The sequence below is a fragment of the Drosophila obscura genome, unplaced genomic scaffold, assembly GCF_018151105.1.
Source record: "Drosophila obscura isolate BZ-5 IFL unplaced genomic scaffold, ASM1815110v1 contig_137, whole genome shotgun sequence".
Taxonomy (NCBI): Eukaryota; Metazoa; Arthropoda; class Insecta; order Diptera; family Drosophilidae; genus Drosophila; species Drosophila obscura.
This window is the reverse complement of record NW_024542721.1, coordinates 1,913,622-1,936,311: the sequence shown is the minus strand read 5'-3', so window position 1 is coordinate 1,936,311 and position 22,690 is coordinate 1,913,622. Positions and strand designations below refer to the sequence as shown.

General features: G+C 40.6%; 1 protein-coding gene across 1 annotated transcript in view; it reads right to left on the bottom strand.

Annotated features, from left to right (window-relative positions):
* LOC111078287 (lachesin) overlaps nt 1-22,690 on the bottom strand; it is a 67,090-nt gene that overhangs the window by 19,477 nt on the left and 24,923 nt on the right. Inside the window, exon 2 of the mRNA XM_041595706.1 lies at nt 22,237-22,382. Within this exon, the coding sequence (XP_041451640.1) occupies nt 22,237-22,382 (146 nt within the window). The remainder of the gene's footprint in view (nt 1-22,236; nt 22,383-22,690) is intronic.

Sequence of the window (22,690 nt, the reverse complement as noted above, 5' to 3'; positions counted from 1 at the left end):
GGGTTTCGCTAAGCAATCTCAAACTGACGTAGTCTATACTGACTTTAGTAAAGCTTTTGATTTAGTAAATAATTATCTGCTTATTCATAAATTATCTCTCCTAGGGTATCCGCCTAAGCTTATTTTCTGGTTTAATGCATACCTTTGTAATCGATCTCAGCGTGTCTGTTTCAATAACTCTCTTTCTAAGTCTGTTTCTGTATCGTCGGGGGTACCTTAAGGTAGCCATCTTGGCTAACTCATTAACTCATTCCCGAGCACTTATGTATGCGGACGTTATGTCTCCAATATGATCTTAGTAAACATTCTTCCCCTTAACATTACCAAATGTAACGTCATGACATTCCATCGCAGCAAGCCTTACCTTTTTGACTACAATATCCATAACTGTTCCTTAAACCGCCTTTACAAAATTACTGACTTGGGAATTATCTTTGTACCTACTCTTTGTTATAACTCACACATATCAAAAGATGTTCTAAGGAGTTCACTGACCCCTATTCCACTAAACTTTTATATGTATCCCTTGTCTGACCTATCCTTGAATACGGTTCCTGCGTTTGGTCTCCGCATTATCAAAAATATCAGGATATGATTGAGTACGTTCAAAAACAGTTTATCCTTTTTGCACTTCGTGGCCTTAATTGGGACCCCTGTAGACATATTCCTTCTTATGAGAGTAGGCTCCGGCTCCTCGATATCCGCTCTCTTGAAAGCCTAAGGATTTGCCATGGTGTGCTTTTTCTCCACAAACTTCTCGCTGGTGAGGTTGATTTCACTGCCCTCAGTAGCCTTATTAGCATTTCTGTCCCTTCCCGCCCGACTAGGCCCGACTTTGCGCTTCATCTTCAACTCTGTCTTTCTAATTACTCTGACCATGAATCTTTACGTAGCCTTTGCCGTAATTACAATACCTTCTTCCATCTGTTTTCCTTCGACACTATTAAGGTAAAATCTTTGTTAGTAAATAACTTAAATTAATTAATCTTAACTTAATAGGCTATAGGCAATTTCCTGACCACAACCTGCTGTGAGCTGGACCATAGCGGCTATTTAGCCAATAAATTAGTTCTATTGGGACAGGATAATATCCATAGTCTGATAATCCATGTTCTTGTCCTCTTCATATTACGTTATAATTTGTTAGTTTAACTGCTCATAGTTGAACCTTATAAAATAAATACAAATACACAGCACGTTACTAATGCTCTACGTTTCTCAAATCCTGCCCGATCAGCCGACCCCCAAAGTCCAATCACAACCCGTGGTGGACCGGGAGCTGAGCGAAGTCAGAAAGGAATCGAGGAAACTCTTCAACAAAGCAAAAGTGACAAACACACACGAAAGTTGGGACGAGTAACACCGTAGCTTTAATACCTACAAGAACACCTGTATGAGGGCGAAAAGGGAGTCATGGGCAGTCTTCTGCAATGCCATAGATGGTCCAACTCAAGGCCTCAGGGCTTCGACGTGTACTGTTGAAGGCACCCACACTAGGCCTGTTCCGGAGCCAGGACGGTTCCTTCGCAGAGAGAAGCCAAGAATCCCTGGAGCTCCTCATGAGTACTCACTTCCCGGGTTGCTCACGACACTGAGGATCATCAAGGGGAGGAAATCGAGGAACTCATACGAGAAATAATGGCACCAGACAAGATTATCTGGGACATTAAATCATTCAGTCCCTACAAGCCATGATATCCGACCAGCCATGCATCCAGAACGGTTTGTGGGTCAATCCTCAAAAAAACAGAGTTGGTTCTGTTCTCACGAAGATATAAAATGCCGAGATTCCAACTACCAGCAATTGGTGGAACGACACTCGAGTTATAGAGCGAAGCCAAGTATCTTGGTGTCATCCTTGTCTCCAAACTCTCCTGGAAGAGAAACACGGAGGAAAAGAAGAAAAGGGGAATAGCACCTTTCTACACCTGTAGGAAGACTTTTGGACGAACATGGGGCTTAGAGAAGCGCAACATCCATTGGATGTATACAGCGGTAATAAGACCCATCCTGACATACGGAGGCATGGTATGATGGGAAGCGGTTAGCATGCCTTGGGGTCACCGGATCTCTCAAATCCACCCCACAGGCAAATCTGGACACCATGCTAGGCCTGGAACCGATAGACCTCCATCTTAAGTGCAAGGCTGAGATAATTGCAGCTAGGCTACTAGCCTTCGCCTTATGGTCACGCCACTATACTCCGTGAGGTGGAAAGTGGAACGGCTGGGGGGAGTGACTACTGTGTTTCAGAGCTCTAATGGAAAACGAGCTCTCCATTTTCACCGACTTGTCAAAGACGGCCGAAGGGACAGGAGCTGGAATCTTCTCTGAGGAACTAGCAACCAACATATCCCTAAGACTACCAGACTGGTGCAGTGTATTCCAGGCGAAGATATATGCAGTATGGCAAGCGGCTAAGTTTGTATACACCTTGGAGATACCTCCAAAGAACATAGCAATCTGCGTTGACAGTCAGGCTGCCATCAAAGCCTTGGTATTCTGCAAGACCACAAGCAGACTTGTACGTGATACGGCAAACGCGCTGAACCACTCACGCGCACTCAATCACACTCACGTGGGTTCCGGGCACACCGACATAGCGGGCAACGAGAGTGCGGACGGGTGTGCCAGAACTGGATCGGTCAAGCCAATGGCGGACGCAGTCAGCGACATACGGAGGCCACTACGAGACTGTAAGATCTCTCGCTCGCTCTGGCCCCACTATGACCCTTAACGCACCAAGGCTCTTTTGAGCTAAAGGAAGAGTCGGGTGCGAACACTGACGGGAGCTATAACGGGGCACTGTGTCATCGGCCGCATGACCACAAGGTAAAGACTGCCCCACCATGACATCTGCCGCAGCTGCAGCTACGAAGACCTGGACACCTTGGCAAACATGCCTCTAGAAAAATTGGTGCTCTTTGTAAAGGCCTCGGGATGGTTTTAATTTTAACAATTCTAATTAATTTTAATTAATTCTAACAAATGCAGCTATAAATCCGACCCAGACCTTTTGTATCTGCAGCTTAACGCCTGAAAGATATTAAACATTCAAATTTCATCATTTTTTGCGGTATATTTTTTTCGAAATTTTGACTTTTAAAACTCGGGAAAAGTCGAAAGAAAACATTTTTAGTTTTAGTAGACGCATTAATTAGGCGTCGTAGGCGTCATTAAAATCTATGGATAAACGGTGGAGCTAAAATTCGTTAACCAAACCTCAAAAGTGAAAAAATAGACAAAAAATACTTATACGGAATTGCCAGTATTGCAAAACAAAAGCCACACAAATCTATAATAGGGCAACTTCCAAAATGTAGGATAGAACCAACGTAACCAGTAACTATACACATTTTTGAGCTTATCATTTTTTAGAATTTTAGAATTAAAATCTTACATAATACATATTTTTGCTACATTTGTTATCTACATCTACTATGTGTATTCTACATATAACATGTACATTATACATTGTAACGAACCATGGTTTTAGCCACACCGGAGTGTCAGCGCATCCACGCGGGTCGGGAAGAATAGTCTAACTGATATACACAGAGCCAACGAACCATGGCTCTAGCCACGGTTCTCCACAAATAGCGGTGTGTCAGCACCTCCGGGAAATAAAATAGTCTTAAGCAACGCACACCATTACTAAAATTAAATTTTTTTAAAGAACTTTTTAAAATATGCAATTTTTTTAATGTTCTTTTTCAGAGGTAGTGCTTATATTTTTCACATAACTTAAGTATCTTATATCTGGTTGCATAGACCTTTGTAGTTCTGAAAAGCTAACAAATGCTGCTATAAATCCGACCCAGACCTTTTGTATCTGCAGCTTAACGCCTGAAAGATATTAAGCTTTAACTTCAAATTTCATCATTTTTTGCGGTATTTTATTTTTCCAAATTTTGACTTTAAAAACTCGGGAAAAGTCGAAAGAAAAATAATTCTTGGCCAACATTTTTAGTTTTAGATAGACGCATTAATTAGTCGTCTTAAGCGTCATTAAAATCTATGGATAAACGGTGGAGCTAAAATTCGTTAACCAAACCTCAAAAGTGAAAAAATAGACAAAAAATACTTTTTACCAAAAATTCAACCCCTTTTCGTTTGCTTTGTTTCCAATTGGCAGTTGGGCCCGCAACCTTCCAAAAAGTATTTATACCCGTACTCAAAAAAGAGTTAAGGGGTATATTAGATTTGTGGGAAAAGTGGATGTGTGTAACGCAGAGAAGGAAACGTTTCCGACCCCATAAAGTATATATATTCTTGATCAGCATCAATAGCCGAGTCGATAGAGCCATGTCTGTCTGTCTGTCTGTCTGTCCGTCTGTCTGTTCGTCTGTCCGTCTTGTTGAGCGCCTAGATCTCAGAGACTATAAAAGCTAGAGGAACCAAATTTGGTTTCCAGACTCATGTGATATCACACTGCTACAAGTGTATTTCAAAATTTCGCCCCGCACCCTTCCGCCTCCACAAAGGACGAAAATCTGTGGCAGGCACAATTTTAAAGATACGATAAAACTAAAAACGCAACTAAAAACTATCGTAGAGAATGCCCATATCTTCCAGATAGCCGAATCTGAATCAGATCGGATCATTATTATAGCCAGAATGAAGAAATTAATTTTCAGTTGCTTCCCCCGCCCCTTCCTGAAAGAAACCTACCACTCATTCTCTTTCTCGCTCGCACACTCTGCCGCGTTCAGTGCGCGAGCAACACCTAGCGGAGAAGATGTAGAATATAAATGGTACATGTCCAATCAACATGTAAGATGTAGAATATACATTGTATGTGTAGATAACAGATGTAGCAAAAAAATGTGAAATGTAAAATTTTTTTTTTTAATTTTAAAATTCTAAACAATCATATGCTCAAAAATGTATATACTGACTGAGTATGGGTATAAGTAGAGTCGCGTACCCAGAAGCGACTCACACGTTCCTTCTCGTTTTTCTTTATTTTGTCTCTTGCTGTTCCCATTTTCGTGGATTTTGGTGGCGCGTGTGCTGAGTTTTCATTTTGTTGGGTGTTGACCTCGTCATATGAGAGCTTTGGTTACTTAGTTTTACAGTGGTGGGAGTTGGTTATATAATCTTTGCCAGCGCCTTTCCATCGATTGGCCGCTCGTGTGCTGAGTTCTCGCTTTTCTTCCTTTCTTCGTTCGACGTCTTTCTGTCTTTCGACCTGTGCTGCGTCTTCGAATTTGATGGTGTTGATATATTCCCCTTGGAGTAGCGTTGGTTGCACCGACTGCTTGTGACGAACCATGGGATACATGGTTTTCCTTAGCTGTCAGTTCCTTACAATTTGAATTTTGTCTCTTGAGCTTTAAATGGTCTACATATCATAGTATCCAAGCTGAGGTTCTTAAGAACCGCGATCAGTAGCGAAGTGACATTAACATACTCTTTGTCAATTGGATCGATATCCTGTGACCCAATTGAAAAAGTAGTCGTCCATGTAATGTATTCCTATTATGTCGTGACAGGCATTAGGGTATTATTTCTTAAAGTCACTTGCATTACTATTCCTAACTTTCTGTACAAGGACTGAATTTAGCTCTAAAAAATATAACTTGTATTTCATAAACGTCTGGTATACCTTGCCGTCTATTTTCACGGCACAAAATTTTCTGGGCTGGTCGATCTGTCTGTTGAACTTTTATTTGTAGAAAAATTTATTTTATGTCACCGACAAACAACAGATGACAGTGGATTGTAAAGGTCAGATCCTGATGGTAAAAAATCATTAAGGCAATACCCATGACTCCTAGAAGCAGCGTCGAACACAATTCTCAATTATCTGGATTATTTATATATTTTACGCCAAAATGGGGAAGATAATAAGTCACAGGTGACCGAATATCTAGTTCAGACGAGTCAAATTTTTGTATATACCCTTTTGAAATATGCGATTTAATTGTTTCTTCTTAGGGTTTTTGTCAATTTTCCTTTCACAGGACATTAGTCTAGAATACGCATTTTTTTAACTCTCTGGAAGTCGTTTCTTGTTTCCTAGACAGACCGCATTCAAATCTGCCTTTTACACGCTTTAGAGATTTGTCTACAATTTCTATCTGTCTGATGCTATTACTCCATGAATAACCCAGCCCAACAAGGTTTTGCTCGCAACTGGTCCATTAAAGGCTTCGTAATGTAGTTTGCGTGTAACTATAAAAGACCAGTTGTCTTGCCCTATCAACATTTTTGGATGTGCCTTTTCGGATGAAGTTTTTCAAAAATTTTAAATTATCGGTCATGTCGTCTATTTTCAGTTTAGGATAGAGACTGTTTTAATTTTTCTCATCGTGAAAGTTTTAGCACTCTGACTTTTACCCCTGATCTGTACACTGACCATTTTTTAATCTTCCTGTTCGTAGACTTCGCTATTTGTCCATTGCTTCTTTAATGGTTTAATGGGGCCATCCAGTCCAAAATCATTGACTACTTGTTCGTCTATCAAGGCTTGTCTGGTTGATTGTCTTGACGGTTAGCTTTGTCTTTGTGTAACATATTGTTATGATTATAACTGCAATTATTTATTTTACATTGCTTTTTGCGTCTACAATCTTTCATCAAATGGTTTTTTGCCAAGATAAGATATACACAAACTATTCTGAGACACATGCTCGTTATACCCGTACTCAAAAAAGAGTTAAGGAGTATATTAGATTTGTGGTAAAAGTGGATGTGTGTAACGCAGAGAAGGAAACGTTTCCGACCCCATAAAGTATATATATTCTTGATCAGCATCATTAGCCGAGTCGATATAGCCATGTCTCTCTGTCCGTCCGTCCGTCCGTCTTGTTGAGCGCCTAGATCTCAGAGACTATAAGAGTTAGGGTAACCAAATTTGGTTTCCAGACTCATGTGATATCACACTGCTACAAGTGTATTTCAAAATTTCGCCCGCCCCCTTACGCCACCACAAAGGACGAAAATCTGTGGCAGGCACATTTTTAAAGATACGATAAAACTGAAAACGTAGTATCGTAGAGAATGCCCATATCTTCCAGATAGCCGAATCTGAATCAGATCGGATCATAATTATAGCCAGAATGAAGAAATTAATTTTCAGTTGCTTCCCCCGCCCCTTCCTGAAAGAAACCTACCACTCATTCTCTTTCTCGCTCGCACACTCTGCCGCGTTCAGTGCGCGAGCAACACCTAGCGGAGAAGATGTAGAATATAAATGGTACATGTCCAATCAACATGTAAGATGTAGAATATACATTGTATGTGTAGATAACAGATGTAGCAAAAAAATGTGAAATGTAAAATTTTTTTTTTAATTCTAAAATTCTAAAAAATCATATGCTCAAAAATGTATATACTGACTGAGTATGGGTATAAGTAGAGTCGCGTACCCAGAAGCGACTCACACGTTCCTTCTCGTTTTTCTTTATTTTGTCTCTTGCTGTTCCCATTTTCGTGGATTTTGGTGGCGCGTGTGCTGAGTTTTCATTTTGTTGGGTGTTGACCTCGTCATATGAGAGCTTTGGTTACTTAGTTTTACAGTGGTGGGAGTTGGTTATATAATCTTTGCCAGCGCCTTTCCATCGATTGGCCGCTCGTGTGCTGAGTTCTCGCTTTTCTTCCTTTCTTCGTTCGACGTCTTTCTGTCTTTCGACCTGTGCTGCGTCTTCGAATTTGATGGTGTTGATATATTCCCCTTGGAGTAGCGTTGGTTGCACCGACTGCTTGTGACGAACCATGGGATACATGGTTTTCCTTAGCTGTCAGTTCCTTACAATTTGAATTTTGTCTCTTGAGCTTTAAATGGTCTACATATCATAGTATCCAAGCTGAGGTTCTTAAGAACCGCGATCAGTAGCGAAGTGACATTAACATACTCTTTGTCAATTGGATCGATATCCTGTGACCCAATTGAAAAAGTAGTCGTCCATGTAATGTATTCCTATTATGTCGTGACAGGCATTAGGGTATTATTTCTTAAAGTCACTTGCATTACTATTCCTAACTTTCTGTACAAGGACTGAATTTAGCTCTAAAAAATATAACTTGTATTTCATAAACGTCTGGTATACCTTGCCGTCTATTTTCACGGCACAAAATTTTCTGGGCTGGTCGATCTGTCTGTTGAACTTTTATTTGTAGAAAAATTTATTTTATGTCACCGACAAACAACAGATGACAGTGGATTGTAAAGGTCAGATCCTGATGGTAAAAAATCATTAAGGCAATACATGACTCCTAGAAGCAGCGTCGAACACAATTCTCAATTATCTGGATTATTTATATATTTTACGCCAAAATGGGGAAGATAATATGTCACAGGTGACCGAATATCTAGTTCAGACGAGTCAAATTTTTGTATATACCCTTTTGAAATATGCGATTTAATTGTTTCTTCTTAGGGTTTTTGTCAATTTTCCTTTCACAGGACATTAGTCTAGAATACGCATTTTTTTAACTCTCTGGAAGTCGTTTCTTGTTTCCTAGACAGACCGCATTCAAATCTGCCTTTTACACGCTTTAGAGATTTGTCTACAATTTCTATCTGTCTGATGCTATTACTCCATGAATAACCCAGCCCAACAAGGTTTTGCTCGCAACTGGTCCATTAAAGGCTTCGTAATGTAGTTTGCGTGTAACTATAAAAGACCAGTTGTCTTGCCCTATCAACATTTTTGGATGTGCCTTTTCGGATGAAGTTTTTCAAAAATTTTAAATTATCGGTCATGTCGTCTATTTTCAGTTTAGGATAGAGACTGTTTTAATTTTTCTCATCGTGAAAGTTTTAGCACTCTGACTTTTACCCCTGATCTGTACACTGACCATTTTTTAATCTTCCTGTTCGTAGACTTCGCTATTTGTCCATTGCTTCTTTAATGGTTTAATGGGGCCATCCAGTCCTAAATCATTGACTACTTGTTCGTCTATCAAGGCTTGTCTGGTTGATTGTCTTGACGGTTAGCTTTGTCTTTGTGTAACATATTGTTATGATTATAACTGCAATTATTTATTTTACATTGCTTTTTCGCGTCTACAATCTTTCATCAAATGGTTTTTTGCCAAGATAAGATATACACAAACTATTCTGAACACAGGCCCGTTATACCCGTACCCAAAAAAGAGTTAAGGAGTATATTAGATTTGTGGTAAAAGTGGATGTGTGTAACGCAGAGAAGGAAACGTTTCCGACCCCATAAAGTATATTATCTGGATTATTTATATATTTTACGCCAAAATGGGGAAGATAATATGTCACAGGTGACCGAATATCTAGTTCAGACGAGTCAAATTTTTGTATATACCCTTTTGAAATATGCGATTTAATTGTTTCTTCTTAGGGTTTTTGTCAATTTTCCTTTCACAGGACATTAGTCTAGAATACGCATTTTTTTAACTCTCTGGAAGTCGTTTCTTGTTTCCTAGACAGACCGCATTCAAATCTGCCTTTTACACGCTTTAGAGATTTGTCTACAATTTCTATCTGTCTGATGCTATTACTCCATGAATAACCCAGCCCAACAAGGTTTTGCTCGCAACTGGTCCATTAAAGGCTTCGTAATGTAGTTTGCGTGTAACTATAAAAGACCAGTTGTCTTGCCCTATCAACATTTTTGGATGTGCCTTTTCGGATGAAGTTTTTCAAAAATTTTAAATTATCGGTCATGTCGTCTATTTTCAGTTTAGGATAGAGACTGTTTTAATTTTTCTCATCGTGAAAGTTTTAGCACTCTGACTTTTACCCCTGATCTGTACACTGACCATTTTTTAATCTTCCTGTTCGTAGACTTCGCTATTTGTCCATTGCTTCTTTAATGGTTTAATGGGGCCATCCAGTCCTAAATCATTGACTACTTGTTCGTCTATCAAGGCTTGTCTGGTTGATTGTCTTGACGGTTAGCTTTGTCTTTGTGTAACATATTGTTATGATTATAACTGCAATTATTTATTTTACATTGCTTTTTGCGTCTACAATCTTTCATCAAATGGTTTTTTGCCAAGATAAGATATACACAAACTATTCTGAGACACATGCTCGTTATACCCGTACTCAAAAAAGAGTTAAGGAGTATATTAGATTTGTGGTAAAAGTGGATGTGTGTAACGCAGAGAAGGAAACGTTTCCGACCCCATAAAGTATATATATTCTTGATCAGCATCATTAGCCGAGTCGATATAGCCATGTCTCTCTGTCCGTCCGTCCGTCCGTCTTGTTGAGCGCCTAGATCTCAGAGACTATAAGAGTTAGGGTAACCAAATTTGGTTTCCAGACTCATGTGATATCACACTGCTACAAGTGTATTTCAAAATTTCGCCCGCCCCCTTACGCCACCACAAAGGACGAAAATCTGTGGCAGGCACATTTTTAAAGATACGATAAAACTGAAAACGTAGTATCGTAGAGAATGCCCATATCTTCCAGATAGCCGAATCTGAATCAGATCGGATCATAATTATAGCCAGAATGAAGAAATTAATTTTCAGTTGCTTCCCCCGCCCCTTCCTGCAAGAAACCTACCACTCATTCTCTTTCTCGCTCGCACACTCTGCCGCGTTCAGTGCGCGAGCAACACCTAGCGGAGAAGATGTAGAATATAAATGGTACATGTCCAATCAACATGTAAGATGTAGAATATACATTGTATGTGTAGATAACAGATGTAGCAAAAAAATGTGAAATGTAAAATTTTTTTTTTAATTCTAAGACTCTAAAAAATCATATGCTCAAAAATATATATACTGACTGAGTACGGGAATAAGTAGAGTCGCGTCCCGAAAAGTGACTCACACGTTCCTTCTCGTTTTTGTCTATTTTTTCACTTTTGAGGTTTGGTTAACGAATTTTAGCTCCACCGTTTATCCATAGATTTTAATGACGCCTACGACGCCTAATTAATGCGTCTATCTAAAACTAAAAATGTTGGCCACGAATTATTTTTCTTTCGACTTTTCCCAAGTTTTTAAAATCAAAATTAAAAAAAAAAAATGCCGCAAAAAATGATGAAATTTGAATTTGAAAGCTTAATATCTTTCAGGCGTTTAGCTGCAGATACAAAAGGTCTGGGTCGGATTTATAGCAGCATTTGTTAGCTTATCAGAACTGCAAAGGTCTATGCAACCAGATAGAAGATACTTAAGTTATGTGAAAAATAGAAGCACTTCCTCTCAAAAAAAAATTAAAAAAATACCAGTTTGCAATAATTAATTACACTACTCGACAAAACCGAACTTTTTTTTTCCTCAAGGATCCAAACCGACTTTTTCTGATAGATATGGGGCTTTAAAATTTTTTAAAGAATTATGGTTTTTTTTCTATGGCAGAACTTTTTTTTGAAGAATTTTTGAAGTCTGGTATTTTTTTTTAAGCTTTTTTCAGAGGTAGCGATAGTTTTTTTCACATAACTTTAATATCTTACGTCTGGTTGTAAAGAACTTTGCTATTTTGAAAAGATAATTGACGCAGCTAAAAGTTGATGCTCAAACACTTTGTGATTTCAGCTTACCGTCTGGGAAATATAAAGCATTGAAATGCAAAAATGATGATTTTTGCGGGTATTTTTTACGAAATTTTGACTTTAAGGGGGGGGGCCAGGGGGCTAATTCGAACAAAGGAACGCGATCAGGTACCAAATGTACAACCCTTGCTCGTTTGCTTTGTTCCCAATTGGCAGTTGGGCCCGCCGCCTTCAAAAAGGTATTTTTTGTTCATTTTTTCCATTTTTTAGGTTTGGTTAACGAATTTTAGCTCCAAAGTGTCTCCATAGATCTTAATGAGCGATACCTTAAACGACGCCAAATTAACGCACCTATACACAAAAAAATAGATAACACAAGATATAATTTTTTTTCGACTTTTCCTGAGTTTTTAAAGTCAAAATTTCGTAAAAAATACCCCACAAAAATCATCATTTTTGCATTTCAATGCTTTATATTTCCCAGACGGTAAGCTGAAATCACAAAGTGTTTGGCATCAACTTTTAGCTGCGTCAATTATCTTTTCAAAATAGCAAAGTTCTTTACAACCAGACGTAAGATACTAGAGTTATGTGAAAAAACAAGCGTTACCTCTGAAAAAAGCTTTAAAAAAAAATACCAGTTTTCAAAAATTCTTTAAAAAAAAGTTCTGCCATAGAAAAAAAAAAAAATATCATCAAACCATTTCTAAGCCCCAAATCTTTAAGAAAAAGTTCGTTTTGTTCCTTGAGGAAAAATCGTGTTGACTAGTGTTATTATCGCCAGCTGCATAAAACGGCCAAGATCGGCCAAAGAAACAGGCAGTCCATCAGCCCGAACACAAGACAATGTACTAGGTAGTCCATCAGCTCAAACCCAAGCCATTGCACTAGGCAGTCTATCAGCCCGAACACAAGACACTGCACGAGGCAGTCACAAACGCAAGACACTACACTGAGCAGTCCACCAGCCCACAGCAGATCTAGAAAGGCCAGCAGGTCTCGAATTGTAAACAAGTAAAACGAATAAAAGCATTAATACTAACCAGAACCAACAGAATTTACCGCGTCATCAATTTTCCCACTGCCTACTGCTCTTTCGGTCATTTCAAGGCCCTCCCGAACCCGAACCCTCCCGATCCAGCAGATCTACAAATTTCTTGTAGAGGACACTGGACAGACTGATGCATATCCCAGCCTTAAATAGGTATCTTACAACATGTACCATTTTGATTCTACGTCTCCTCCGCTAGAGGGCGCTCGCAGACATAACGAGGCAGAGTGTGCGAGCGAGAAAGAGAATGAGTAGCGGGTTTCTTGCAGAAGAGGCAGAAGAAGCAACTGAAAATTAATTTCTTCATTCTGGTTATAATTATGATCCGATCTGATTCAGACTCGGCAATCTGGTAGATAATGTCATTCTCTACGATACTGCGTTTTATCGTATCTTTAAAATTGTGCCTGCCACAGATTTTCGTCCTTTGTGGGGGCGGGGCACATGAGTCTGGAAACAAAATTTGGTTGCTTTAGCTGTTATAGTCTCTACGACAAACAAGACGGCCGGACGGACGGACAGACAGACATACATGGCTCTATCGACTCGGCTGTATATATACTTTATATTTATATATACTTTATGGGGTCGGAAACATTTCCTTCTCTGCGATACACACATCCACTTTTACAACAAATCGAATACCTTTACACTTTCTGAGTATGGGTATAAAAAGTATTTATGCTTTCTACTGAAAGAAAGATTTCCTAAAGAATACACATTGAAAACATTGTTTTGTGAAATTGAGCATATGATTAATAGCCGACCACTGTTGTATGTACCATCCGACTCCATAAATTCGATAAGATTAATTGGACCCGATTTTAGGTATTCTTTTTATTCAACAGACACTGATTTGGATCTGAAAGTGTTAAATATATGAAAATTGAGAAAAGAATATAGACAATATCTTTTATATAGTCGTAAATGGACAAAAGAACAAAGTATGTTAAAAGAAGGCGACGTTGTTTTGATAACAGATTCTGATTTAACAAGAAATATTTGGCCTAATGGCATTACTGTAAAGACATATCAAGCAACTGATGGATGCCTTCGCTTTGTAGATGTTAAGATAAAAGATAAAGTTTATAAACGACCTATAGTGAAGTTAATCAAGTTAGATGTTAAGACGAATGTATAACCAGACATGTTAAGTATTGCTGCTATTCATAATTGAATAATTATTTGCTGCAATACTTGGAAGGAGAATGTTGCGAAAAGAAATATAATTATGAATTTAACTTTCTTCTTGTGTCCTACAACGAATATCGGATATTTTGTAAGTGTGACCGAAATCAGCACATGTATATTTTTTTTATTTAAGATAAGTTGGCAGTCATTATCTAAATGTCGACTGTGGTGTTCTAAAGATTGACGAAGCTGTGAAAAAAAAATTGAATAAAAATAACTTGTCGATGCACCATAAATTCCTGTTGGTTAATAAGAAATAACCAGACGACGACCAGAAATAAACATAAAACCAGTGCATACGTGGTGCGAGGTTTGGTTGACGGTAATTATGGAATTCGGTCATTCGAGCCGGATTAGTAACTCTCTGCCTATTTGCTATGTAAATATAAGCACTAACTAAATACTATTAAGCTTTCCTCGACACCGAGGAAAGTGGTGGCATATGCGGACGATGTTTATTGACCACAAAGCTCGAGCGACTGTCAGAATGGACAAAGTCACGCGGACTGGAAGTAAATACCTCACAAACGGAACTTGTGTTGTTCACAACTAAATACAAAATTCAGCCTCTCAACCCCCCAATAATAAATGCATGCAGCCTCTCCTTCAGCGACAATGTCAATTACTCTGGGTTGGTAATTGACATGAAGCTTAACTGGAACCTGAACATCAAAGAAAGAGTATAGAAGGCCACGATAGCCCTTTCACTTGCAAAAAGGTCATTGGCTTAAAATGGGCCATGTGCCCCGAAGCATATTCCAGTGGATATATATAGACCAATACTACTCTTCGAAGTCACAGTGTGGTGGCCTGCCCTATCAAAAAGGTCCATCACCAAACAACTGGGGAATGATGCGCTAAGTGCTATCTTATGCCTTCAAAGCCTAGACCTACTAGGTAAGGAACAGGCAGAAATGGCAGCAGTTCGTCTAAGAGACTCTGACCAATGGGTGTCACAGCATATCGGTCACGCATGCATTTTAAATGGAAACAATATCGTCCCCACAAAAACGGACTACTGCGTTCTAAGGAAGTACACAGACAAGCCTTTTGAAATAATTATGTCTCACAGAGACGACTGGCTTGAGGGACCACCTGGCCAAGACGGAGCCATACAAATCTTCACTGATGGCTCGAAGCTGGGCAATAAGGTCGGGGGAGGAATCTACTCGGAAAAACTAAACATAAGACACTCTTTCAGGCTCCCAGATCACTGCAGTGTCTTCCAAGCGGAAGTTCAACGAAGTTGCAATTACGGCAACTCACTTAAACATATACGGCGACAGCCAAGCTGCGATCAAATCGTTGAATGCGATAACATCAAACTCGGCCACCGTGGCAAACTGTCGCAAATCTCTTTACGAGATGGCTGCTCATCAGTTTGTTATTATAGTAATATGGGTCCTAGGCCACCAGGACATTAACTGTATAGCAGATGAGCTGGCCAGAACTGGTACTAGAATCCCCCTTCTCCAAGATAAGGAGGAAATTTGTATGCCAATGGCTACTTGTAAGCTCATAATCACTTTAGATCACTTAAGATCACCACCAGGACATTAACTGTATAGCAGATGAGCTGGCCAGAACTGGTACTACAATCCCCCTTCTCCAAGATAAGGAGGAAATTTGTATGCCAATGGCTACTTGTAAGCTCATAATCACTTTAGATCACTTTAAGCTATTAATAGACAATAGATGGCAAACAGTCCCATAGTGTAGTATAACTCGGCAGACATGGCCTGATATCACAAAGAAGCGCACCGATGAGCTATGCAAACTCAGTAGGAAAAGATGCAGCTCAGTCATACGTTCCCTTATGGAACAATGACTTCTTTCGTAGTTGCAGAGATGGGGACGAAAAGGAAACGGTGGTGTTCTGCTCCTGTCCGGCTCTCAGTAGAAGTAAGCTACAAAATTTGGGCTCACCTTTCAGAAATGACATTTCGGATATGTCTACAATGAGTCTCAGAAGGATCGCAAACTTCATAAGGCCATCTGAATGGGATAATTGCTGACATAGTGTCTCACAAGAGAAGAGGACATGATCCATGCGGTATAACAACGGGCCGTAACCAGCCTAAGTGTTGTAACGAACCATGGCCCCGACCATGGTTCATCACATACAAAGCTACCAGCATTAAGGAGACTCACCCGGAACAACAAATGTTTTTACACCTTTACTCCTTACGTAATCACCATGATTTAAGCACATGTCCACGCACGAGTTCTCGGTCACCCCACCTCTTGTGCTATTTCGCAATCAGCGAAGACGGCACCTTAGCGATTGCCTTCCTTGCGTTATGTCGCAACCAGTCTCGCCAGTATAAAATTCTCGCTCCTCCACCCATTTTTCAACGTACTGACCCAAATTCAGCCATCACCTTCCGCGATGCAGATTCAGCAAAAATCAATCCTAAAACCAATCCCCAACTTCAGCTATCACCTGCCTCGATGCAGAAACAGCAAAACACTTCCCCAACTCCTCTGACCCCCTATCCAATTGTCAACGAAGCACTAAGCTTCGACCTACTTACCCTACAGCACAATTATTGTTAGCGAATAATCATAAGATAGCAATAATTAATTATTTCCGGGTCAAAGACACACTGTCGAAAGTCATGGTCTCAGATGCGATCGCCAGCTGCTTAAAAAGCCAAAGCTCGACTGAAGAAGCAGGCAGTACCGAACACAAGAGACTACTCTTGGCAGTCTATCAGCCCAAAACTCAAGTAGCAACACCAGCAGGTTCTTAATTCTAAACAAACAAGTAACGCAAATAAAAAGAATTAAATAATCAAAATCAAAATCGTTCCATCTTGCCGAGGAACACTAGACACGCTGTTGCATATCCCAGCTTGAAATAAGCTAACTATTTCTATTTCTCGTCTATGGCATACCACCACCGGATACGGGCCTTATTATTACGACTGTACGTCGTAGGTAATTTGTATGTTCAAGTTAATCAGCGTCGTGCAAACACAATTCAATGAATATATCTAGCGAATATATCTCTATGACGTTACATTGTTGTTGCTGGTCTTATCAAAAAGGATGATCACCAAAACACCTAGTAAAAGTTCAGCGAGCTACGTCCATTTTGATCCCCAGGGCCAAGACTGGCCCCTAAACCTATTCATCTATGCACCTATACATTAAAAAGTAGAGAACACAGAATATAGTTTTTTTTTCGACTTTTCCTTAGTTTTTAAAGTCAAAATTTTCTCAAAAAATACCGCACAATTATCTTTTTAAAATAGCAAAGTTCTTTACAATCAGACGAAGATAATAGAGTTATGTGAATAAAAGAAGCGCTACTTCTGAAAAAAGCTTTAAAAAAAATACCAGACTGTAATATATCTCATTTAAAAAATTAACAACTGCAAGAAAAGAAGATTACTTTTAGTTGGCAATTTATTTATTTTTATAACATTTTACTCTATTCTTAGGTATATACTGAAGAAGTTTTATTTCAAGATAAATAAAAAGTTTACTATTTGACGTATTATTATAATTTTGGTCTCTTTTGATAGGTGTATTAATTACACAAGGGGAAAAAAATGGACTTCTTGTGTGTTAATTGAAAACTGATTGAAGTTTTTTACTAATTTGAGGTCGCTGATTTCAAATATGATCTCCATTTTTTCCATCAGATCGCGTTTTAAACGTAATAACAGAAAACAATTTTTTCCTAACCAAAAGATTACAATGATTTTTTTTCGTAGATGTTTAAAAGTGAACACTTCTTGATTTAAGGATATTTTTTAAACCAAACTTCAAGGAACAAAACTGACTTCTTCTGATAGATTGGGAGCTTTAATTTTTTTAAAGAATTATGGTATTATTTTTCTATGGAAGAACCCTTTATTGACAAATCGTTGAAAACTCGTATTTTTAAGCTTTCTTTAGATGTAGAGCTTTTTTCACATCAGTCAAGTATCATACTTATGGTTGCAAAGAACTTTGTTATTTTGAAAAGCTAATTGATGCAGTTACAAAAAATATGCCCCAGCACTTTGTGGTTTTAGGTTACCGTCTGGTAAATATTAAGCTTTCAAATCCAAATCCAAAACTACTCGAAGAACGTGCGCTCTCATATTGGGTGGACACAAATCAGCTACCTCGGGCCATGACAGAGCTTCTCACCGATCGGGCCAGTCGCTTTCCGTCAAGAATTCTTTACGTTCTTCTTGCCGCCACGGTATTTTGAACAATTGAAAGACCGAATCCGGCCCCGCAAGCTAGCGGTAGGGGAATTGTTCAAAGATTACCTCATCGAGAGACGTCTACTCATGCACCACGCCAGGTACGACGCAGCCAAAGAACTGAACAGGATCTACGATAACGCCCTGCCAGCATATCAAATCTTAGCACACCTCACAATGTTGGTCACATAGTTCGAGAGCATCCAAGAGCGGACCATCCCGAGATACGCAAGGCCGGCTTCAGAGCAGAGGAATTGCGACTCGCACCAGACGCCATTTCTGAGTCCCCATTGGGAATCGACAGACACACCAGGGAGACCGCCAGCTCATCATCCAAAACGACGAATCCCGATGTAGCACCTCGCATGATCACGACCCCCATCGCCAACCCACGCACAGCCTGTCGCCGGTGTGGTGAAGCCGGGCATGCGGCATACGACTGCAATAATCCCTCGATCCTATTCTGCTGGGAATGTGGCAAACGCGGCACACGGACCGTAAATTGCTGCCGCCATAACACGTCGGGAAACGACATGCGTCCCCAACTGACACGGGATCAGCCGGAAACGACGCCTCCTCCAACCCGCGACTAAATAACTCTCTACACGTGAGCAACGGCCGGATAGTGGCGATGGTGACCATAGGAGGACACGCAACGGAAGCCACAATCGACACCAGGGCATCCAGAAGCTTCATCAGCGCAAACCTCGCCCGACAACTAGACAACAACACCAACCTGCAAGATGCATGCGTCCGCATACGCCTGGCCGATGGCTCGGTCAGAGAGATCTCACAAGTCCTACTGGCACACATCAAGCTGGATCAACGAGAGGTTCAAATCCCGCTCCTGGTCCTGCCAAACATGTTGGGACAAGTTATTGTCGGCATGGACTTCCTAGGTGCCACCGAAACGACGGTCCAATGCGCCACCACGCTGCTACAGCTACGAAACCGTCGCCCCATGCCCACTGAACCCGTGCTTACTACTATCCACGTACAAGACGCCGAACCCCGATACCAAAAACCCCAACAAATCGCAACGAACCCACGTCCACGACCTACCACAACGAACACGTCACCCAATAACGCAACGCAGCACTTGACACCCAAACCAATCGTAACGAATACGAAGCAAAGGCACACTACGGAGAACACGAATCCAAGGACAAAACCAGCAAACAGCAATCAAGCAATCGAAAACCACGAGTCCCACGGTCACTACGGACCAACCGCGCAATAGGCCAACAACAGGGAACACGCATCCCAAACAAACCACGAGGATCTTACACACGAGACAAACACACTTGAACCCAGCGCTCGATACAGGAAGCTCAGGTCCAAGACAAGCAACAGAGCAAGCACGCACAGAATCCGCAACGGAAGAATTGAACACACGAACACCCTCAAAGCCGACCACCAGCATCGAACCAGGACAACGGCAGCCACAATCTCACCGCCCAGCAACACGGGAAACAGCCACGCTAACCCCACGCTGGTCGGGGCCAAAAATCGAACTAGTATCCACAGAGCCCCTCAACGCGGTCACGGAAACCAGGACGATAACCCCACGATACACCGACGGCCACCCTGTCGTACCCACGGCCGACGCCACACCGATCGTCGCCCACATAAGCGACTACCAAAGGAGGATCGAACCGTCCAGCACACTCGACAAACCCAAGAATGCCTGGACAAAGAACGACCAAAGTAACCACCGAGAAAACCATCGTCATATGGGATAATCGACCCACCAAGCAGAGACCAACTACAAAGCACCCAGAACAGCAGAAAGATCACGATCACAGCAGCAGTAGAAAATATAACGTTACCGACGCCACGCTAAAGTGACTAGATTAACACCGACGAATCCAAAGACTCGGCACAAGCACAAGGACAGGAGAACCCAGAAAAAGGCGAACCTCATCACCCGCCAAGCAACTCCGCCGACGCCACTAATCTCTCCATCACCCACCCGGAAGATAGGGGGGTGTGTAACGAACCATCGTTCTAACCATGGCTCGTCACAAACGGCGAAGTTTCAGCACACCTACACCATTCAGAACAAGAATCAAACTGACAAACGGAGTCAAACCCTGGCCCACAGTACCCCCACCAAAACATCTTCAAAACAAATAAAATAAACTAAGACTAAGAATTTACACCGTACTTTGCGATATTTCGCAATCCTCGATCCAAAATCCGCAATGCGGAGGTAACAAAAACCCAATTCTCATAACCTCTCAACACACACAAAATTATCGGTCACCCCGCACTTTGCGATATTTCGCAATCGCTCGACGCAAATTCAGATATCACCTTCCGAGATGCGAAGGTAGCAAAAACCAAATTCCCAACTGCAGCCCGCACCTACTGCGATGCAACCTCAGATAAACACTCTCATCAAAAAACACTGACCCACTAAGCAATTGTCAACGAAGCTTAACCTCAGATAAACACTCTCATCAAAAAAAACTGACCCACTAAGCAATTGTCAACGAAGCACCAAGCTTCGACCCACTTACCACGCCCCACAATTATTGTCACCCAATAATCGTAAGTTAGCAATAAGCAATTATTTCCGGGTCTCAGGTGCGATAGCCAGCTGCATAAAAGGGCCAAGATCGGCCGGTATTTTGTCAACTTGGCCGTTTATCCATCGATTCTTACAAACGATTGATTAATGCGTCTATCTAAAACCAAGAATGTCCGACTTTTCCTACAAAATTTCCAAAACTATTAAAAAAATAAACCATAATTGTTTAAAAATGTTATATCCCGAAATCTATCAGATAAAGTAGTTTTGGGCCACAGCGGGTCAAAAAGTTCCATTTAGCCGAGTAGTGTCATTTGCATCAGGCTTGCTATCTTTCTTATGGAGCGGAATAATAAAATATTCTTTCCAGATTGGGGGGAAGCTAAAAAATTAATGGATAGGGTGAATAGTTTAAGCAGAGCGTCGGCACAGTACCTGAGTACACAGCCGGGTACTCCGTCAGGACCTGGTGAAAACATCGGCTTAACTGAAAATGCCGTTCGACAATGGTGAACTGTATGGATACGGCTGACCAGAGTAGCTTTCATGAGAATACGTTGTATGGAACCGGCAATTCCCTTTGCTGAAATATTGGGAAATGATAGCGATGTGCGTACGTTCTACGCTTACTATTTACGAAGCTGTAAAACTGTTTAGGGTCCTGTAAAAATCGTATCCTGCATCGAGATAGGTAGTTTTTATAGCATTGAGCGTTAAGAACGGAGAAATTTGACCGAGCTTTTACATAGCAAGAAAGAGAAGAGGGAGAACCAACTTCTCGAAATTTTTTATAAAGTCTTGATTTCAAGATTATTAGACTGGATAAGTCTTTGGTAAACCAAGAAGGCTTCCCAGATCTAACCGGACAAGAAAGTGGGTCACAAGATTAAAAAAGTGTGTCATGTACCTTTTAAAAAATGTTTGTGCCTTTCATAACGTCAGTGTACAAGTACAGAGCGGACCAATCAAAATCCCTAATGAGGTTATTAAGCTTCGTAAACAGGGCTTCATGAAAGCAGCGGACACGTTCAGATAGTCAGGAGTCTTCAGGTAAAGTGAGCGGAAGGGCTGGGGTTAGCAACGCTATGGTCGTATCCAGAGAACTTACAAACACACGACTAGCCGACGCACAAAATTAATTAAATAAGTTGTGTTTTTACACAATTATTAGGCATGCAGCCGAATTACCAGTCCCTCCTGGTCTCAGTCTCCTGGTAGAGGTTTTGTTTGGTGATGTTGTTCAATAAATTGATCGGAGTCTCTTGGTAGACTTTGTTGGTCGAATAATAAAAAGTCAACTGCCTTGTTTGGTATCGAATATCAGAATGAATATTTTATTAAACTTGTTCCTACTCGAAGCTTAGCATCTATTGTACATAATGTATTACTTTATGTATTGCGAAACCGCCGGGTCAGCTCTTAGCCGGATGTTGAGTCCGAGTATGTTTTCCTTGGAATTTACGAGTTGCAGCTCGTGGTGGATTGTGCTTTTGTGTTTAGTGGGACATTGTCCGCGGGCGTTTGGGTGGGGGCGACGTAACAGCGGAGCGCAAAAAAAAAAACGTCTGGTCACTACGAAAAAGAACGAACGAATGCAGTTCTACGATGCTGCGTCGTCCTTTTTGAGGGCGGAAGGGGGCGCTCATTGAAATACAAAAAAAAATGTATTTGAATTAAACAATTTATGCTCATTTATACATATGTATATCCAAATCGGTCAAGCCGTTCGCGAGTTATTGCAGGACTTCACACAATGATTTTTGTGTATGTACTGTATAGAGATGATAAATTATGTTTATTTTAAGAAACAAAAGCATGACTTACCGTTGCTGGAGAGTTAATTTTGACGACACAGGGTAAAATGGCAAGCCCTCCTTTTTGGGCAATTACCCTAGTGTTGTTTTTGGTGGTAAACTGACTCTGTATAGTATTTCCAAAGTGATTTTGAGAGGACGTAATTTTTCCAACATCTAAAAAATTTTAAATTTATTTTGAATACTGCTATGAAAGAGGTAAAATAAAATGAAATTATTCCTATTCGGCTGAGCTATCTAGAAAAGTTCAATTGATAACATTAAAATTAGTCTCGTCCAACGTGTTGCTGGGATAGTTCAGAGAACACCGAATGGGTTGCAGGTTTTGGAACAGACAACCCTTAGGTAGTCCACTTAGTTGTCTCTGCGGGAGAGATACACAAACTTAAAACAAAAAAGTCTGGCACACGCCAAAAGAGAGCAATCCCAAACAGGAAAAAGATGTGACCCAAAGGTCTGTCTTA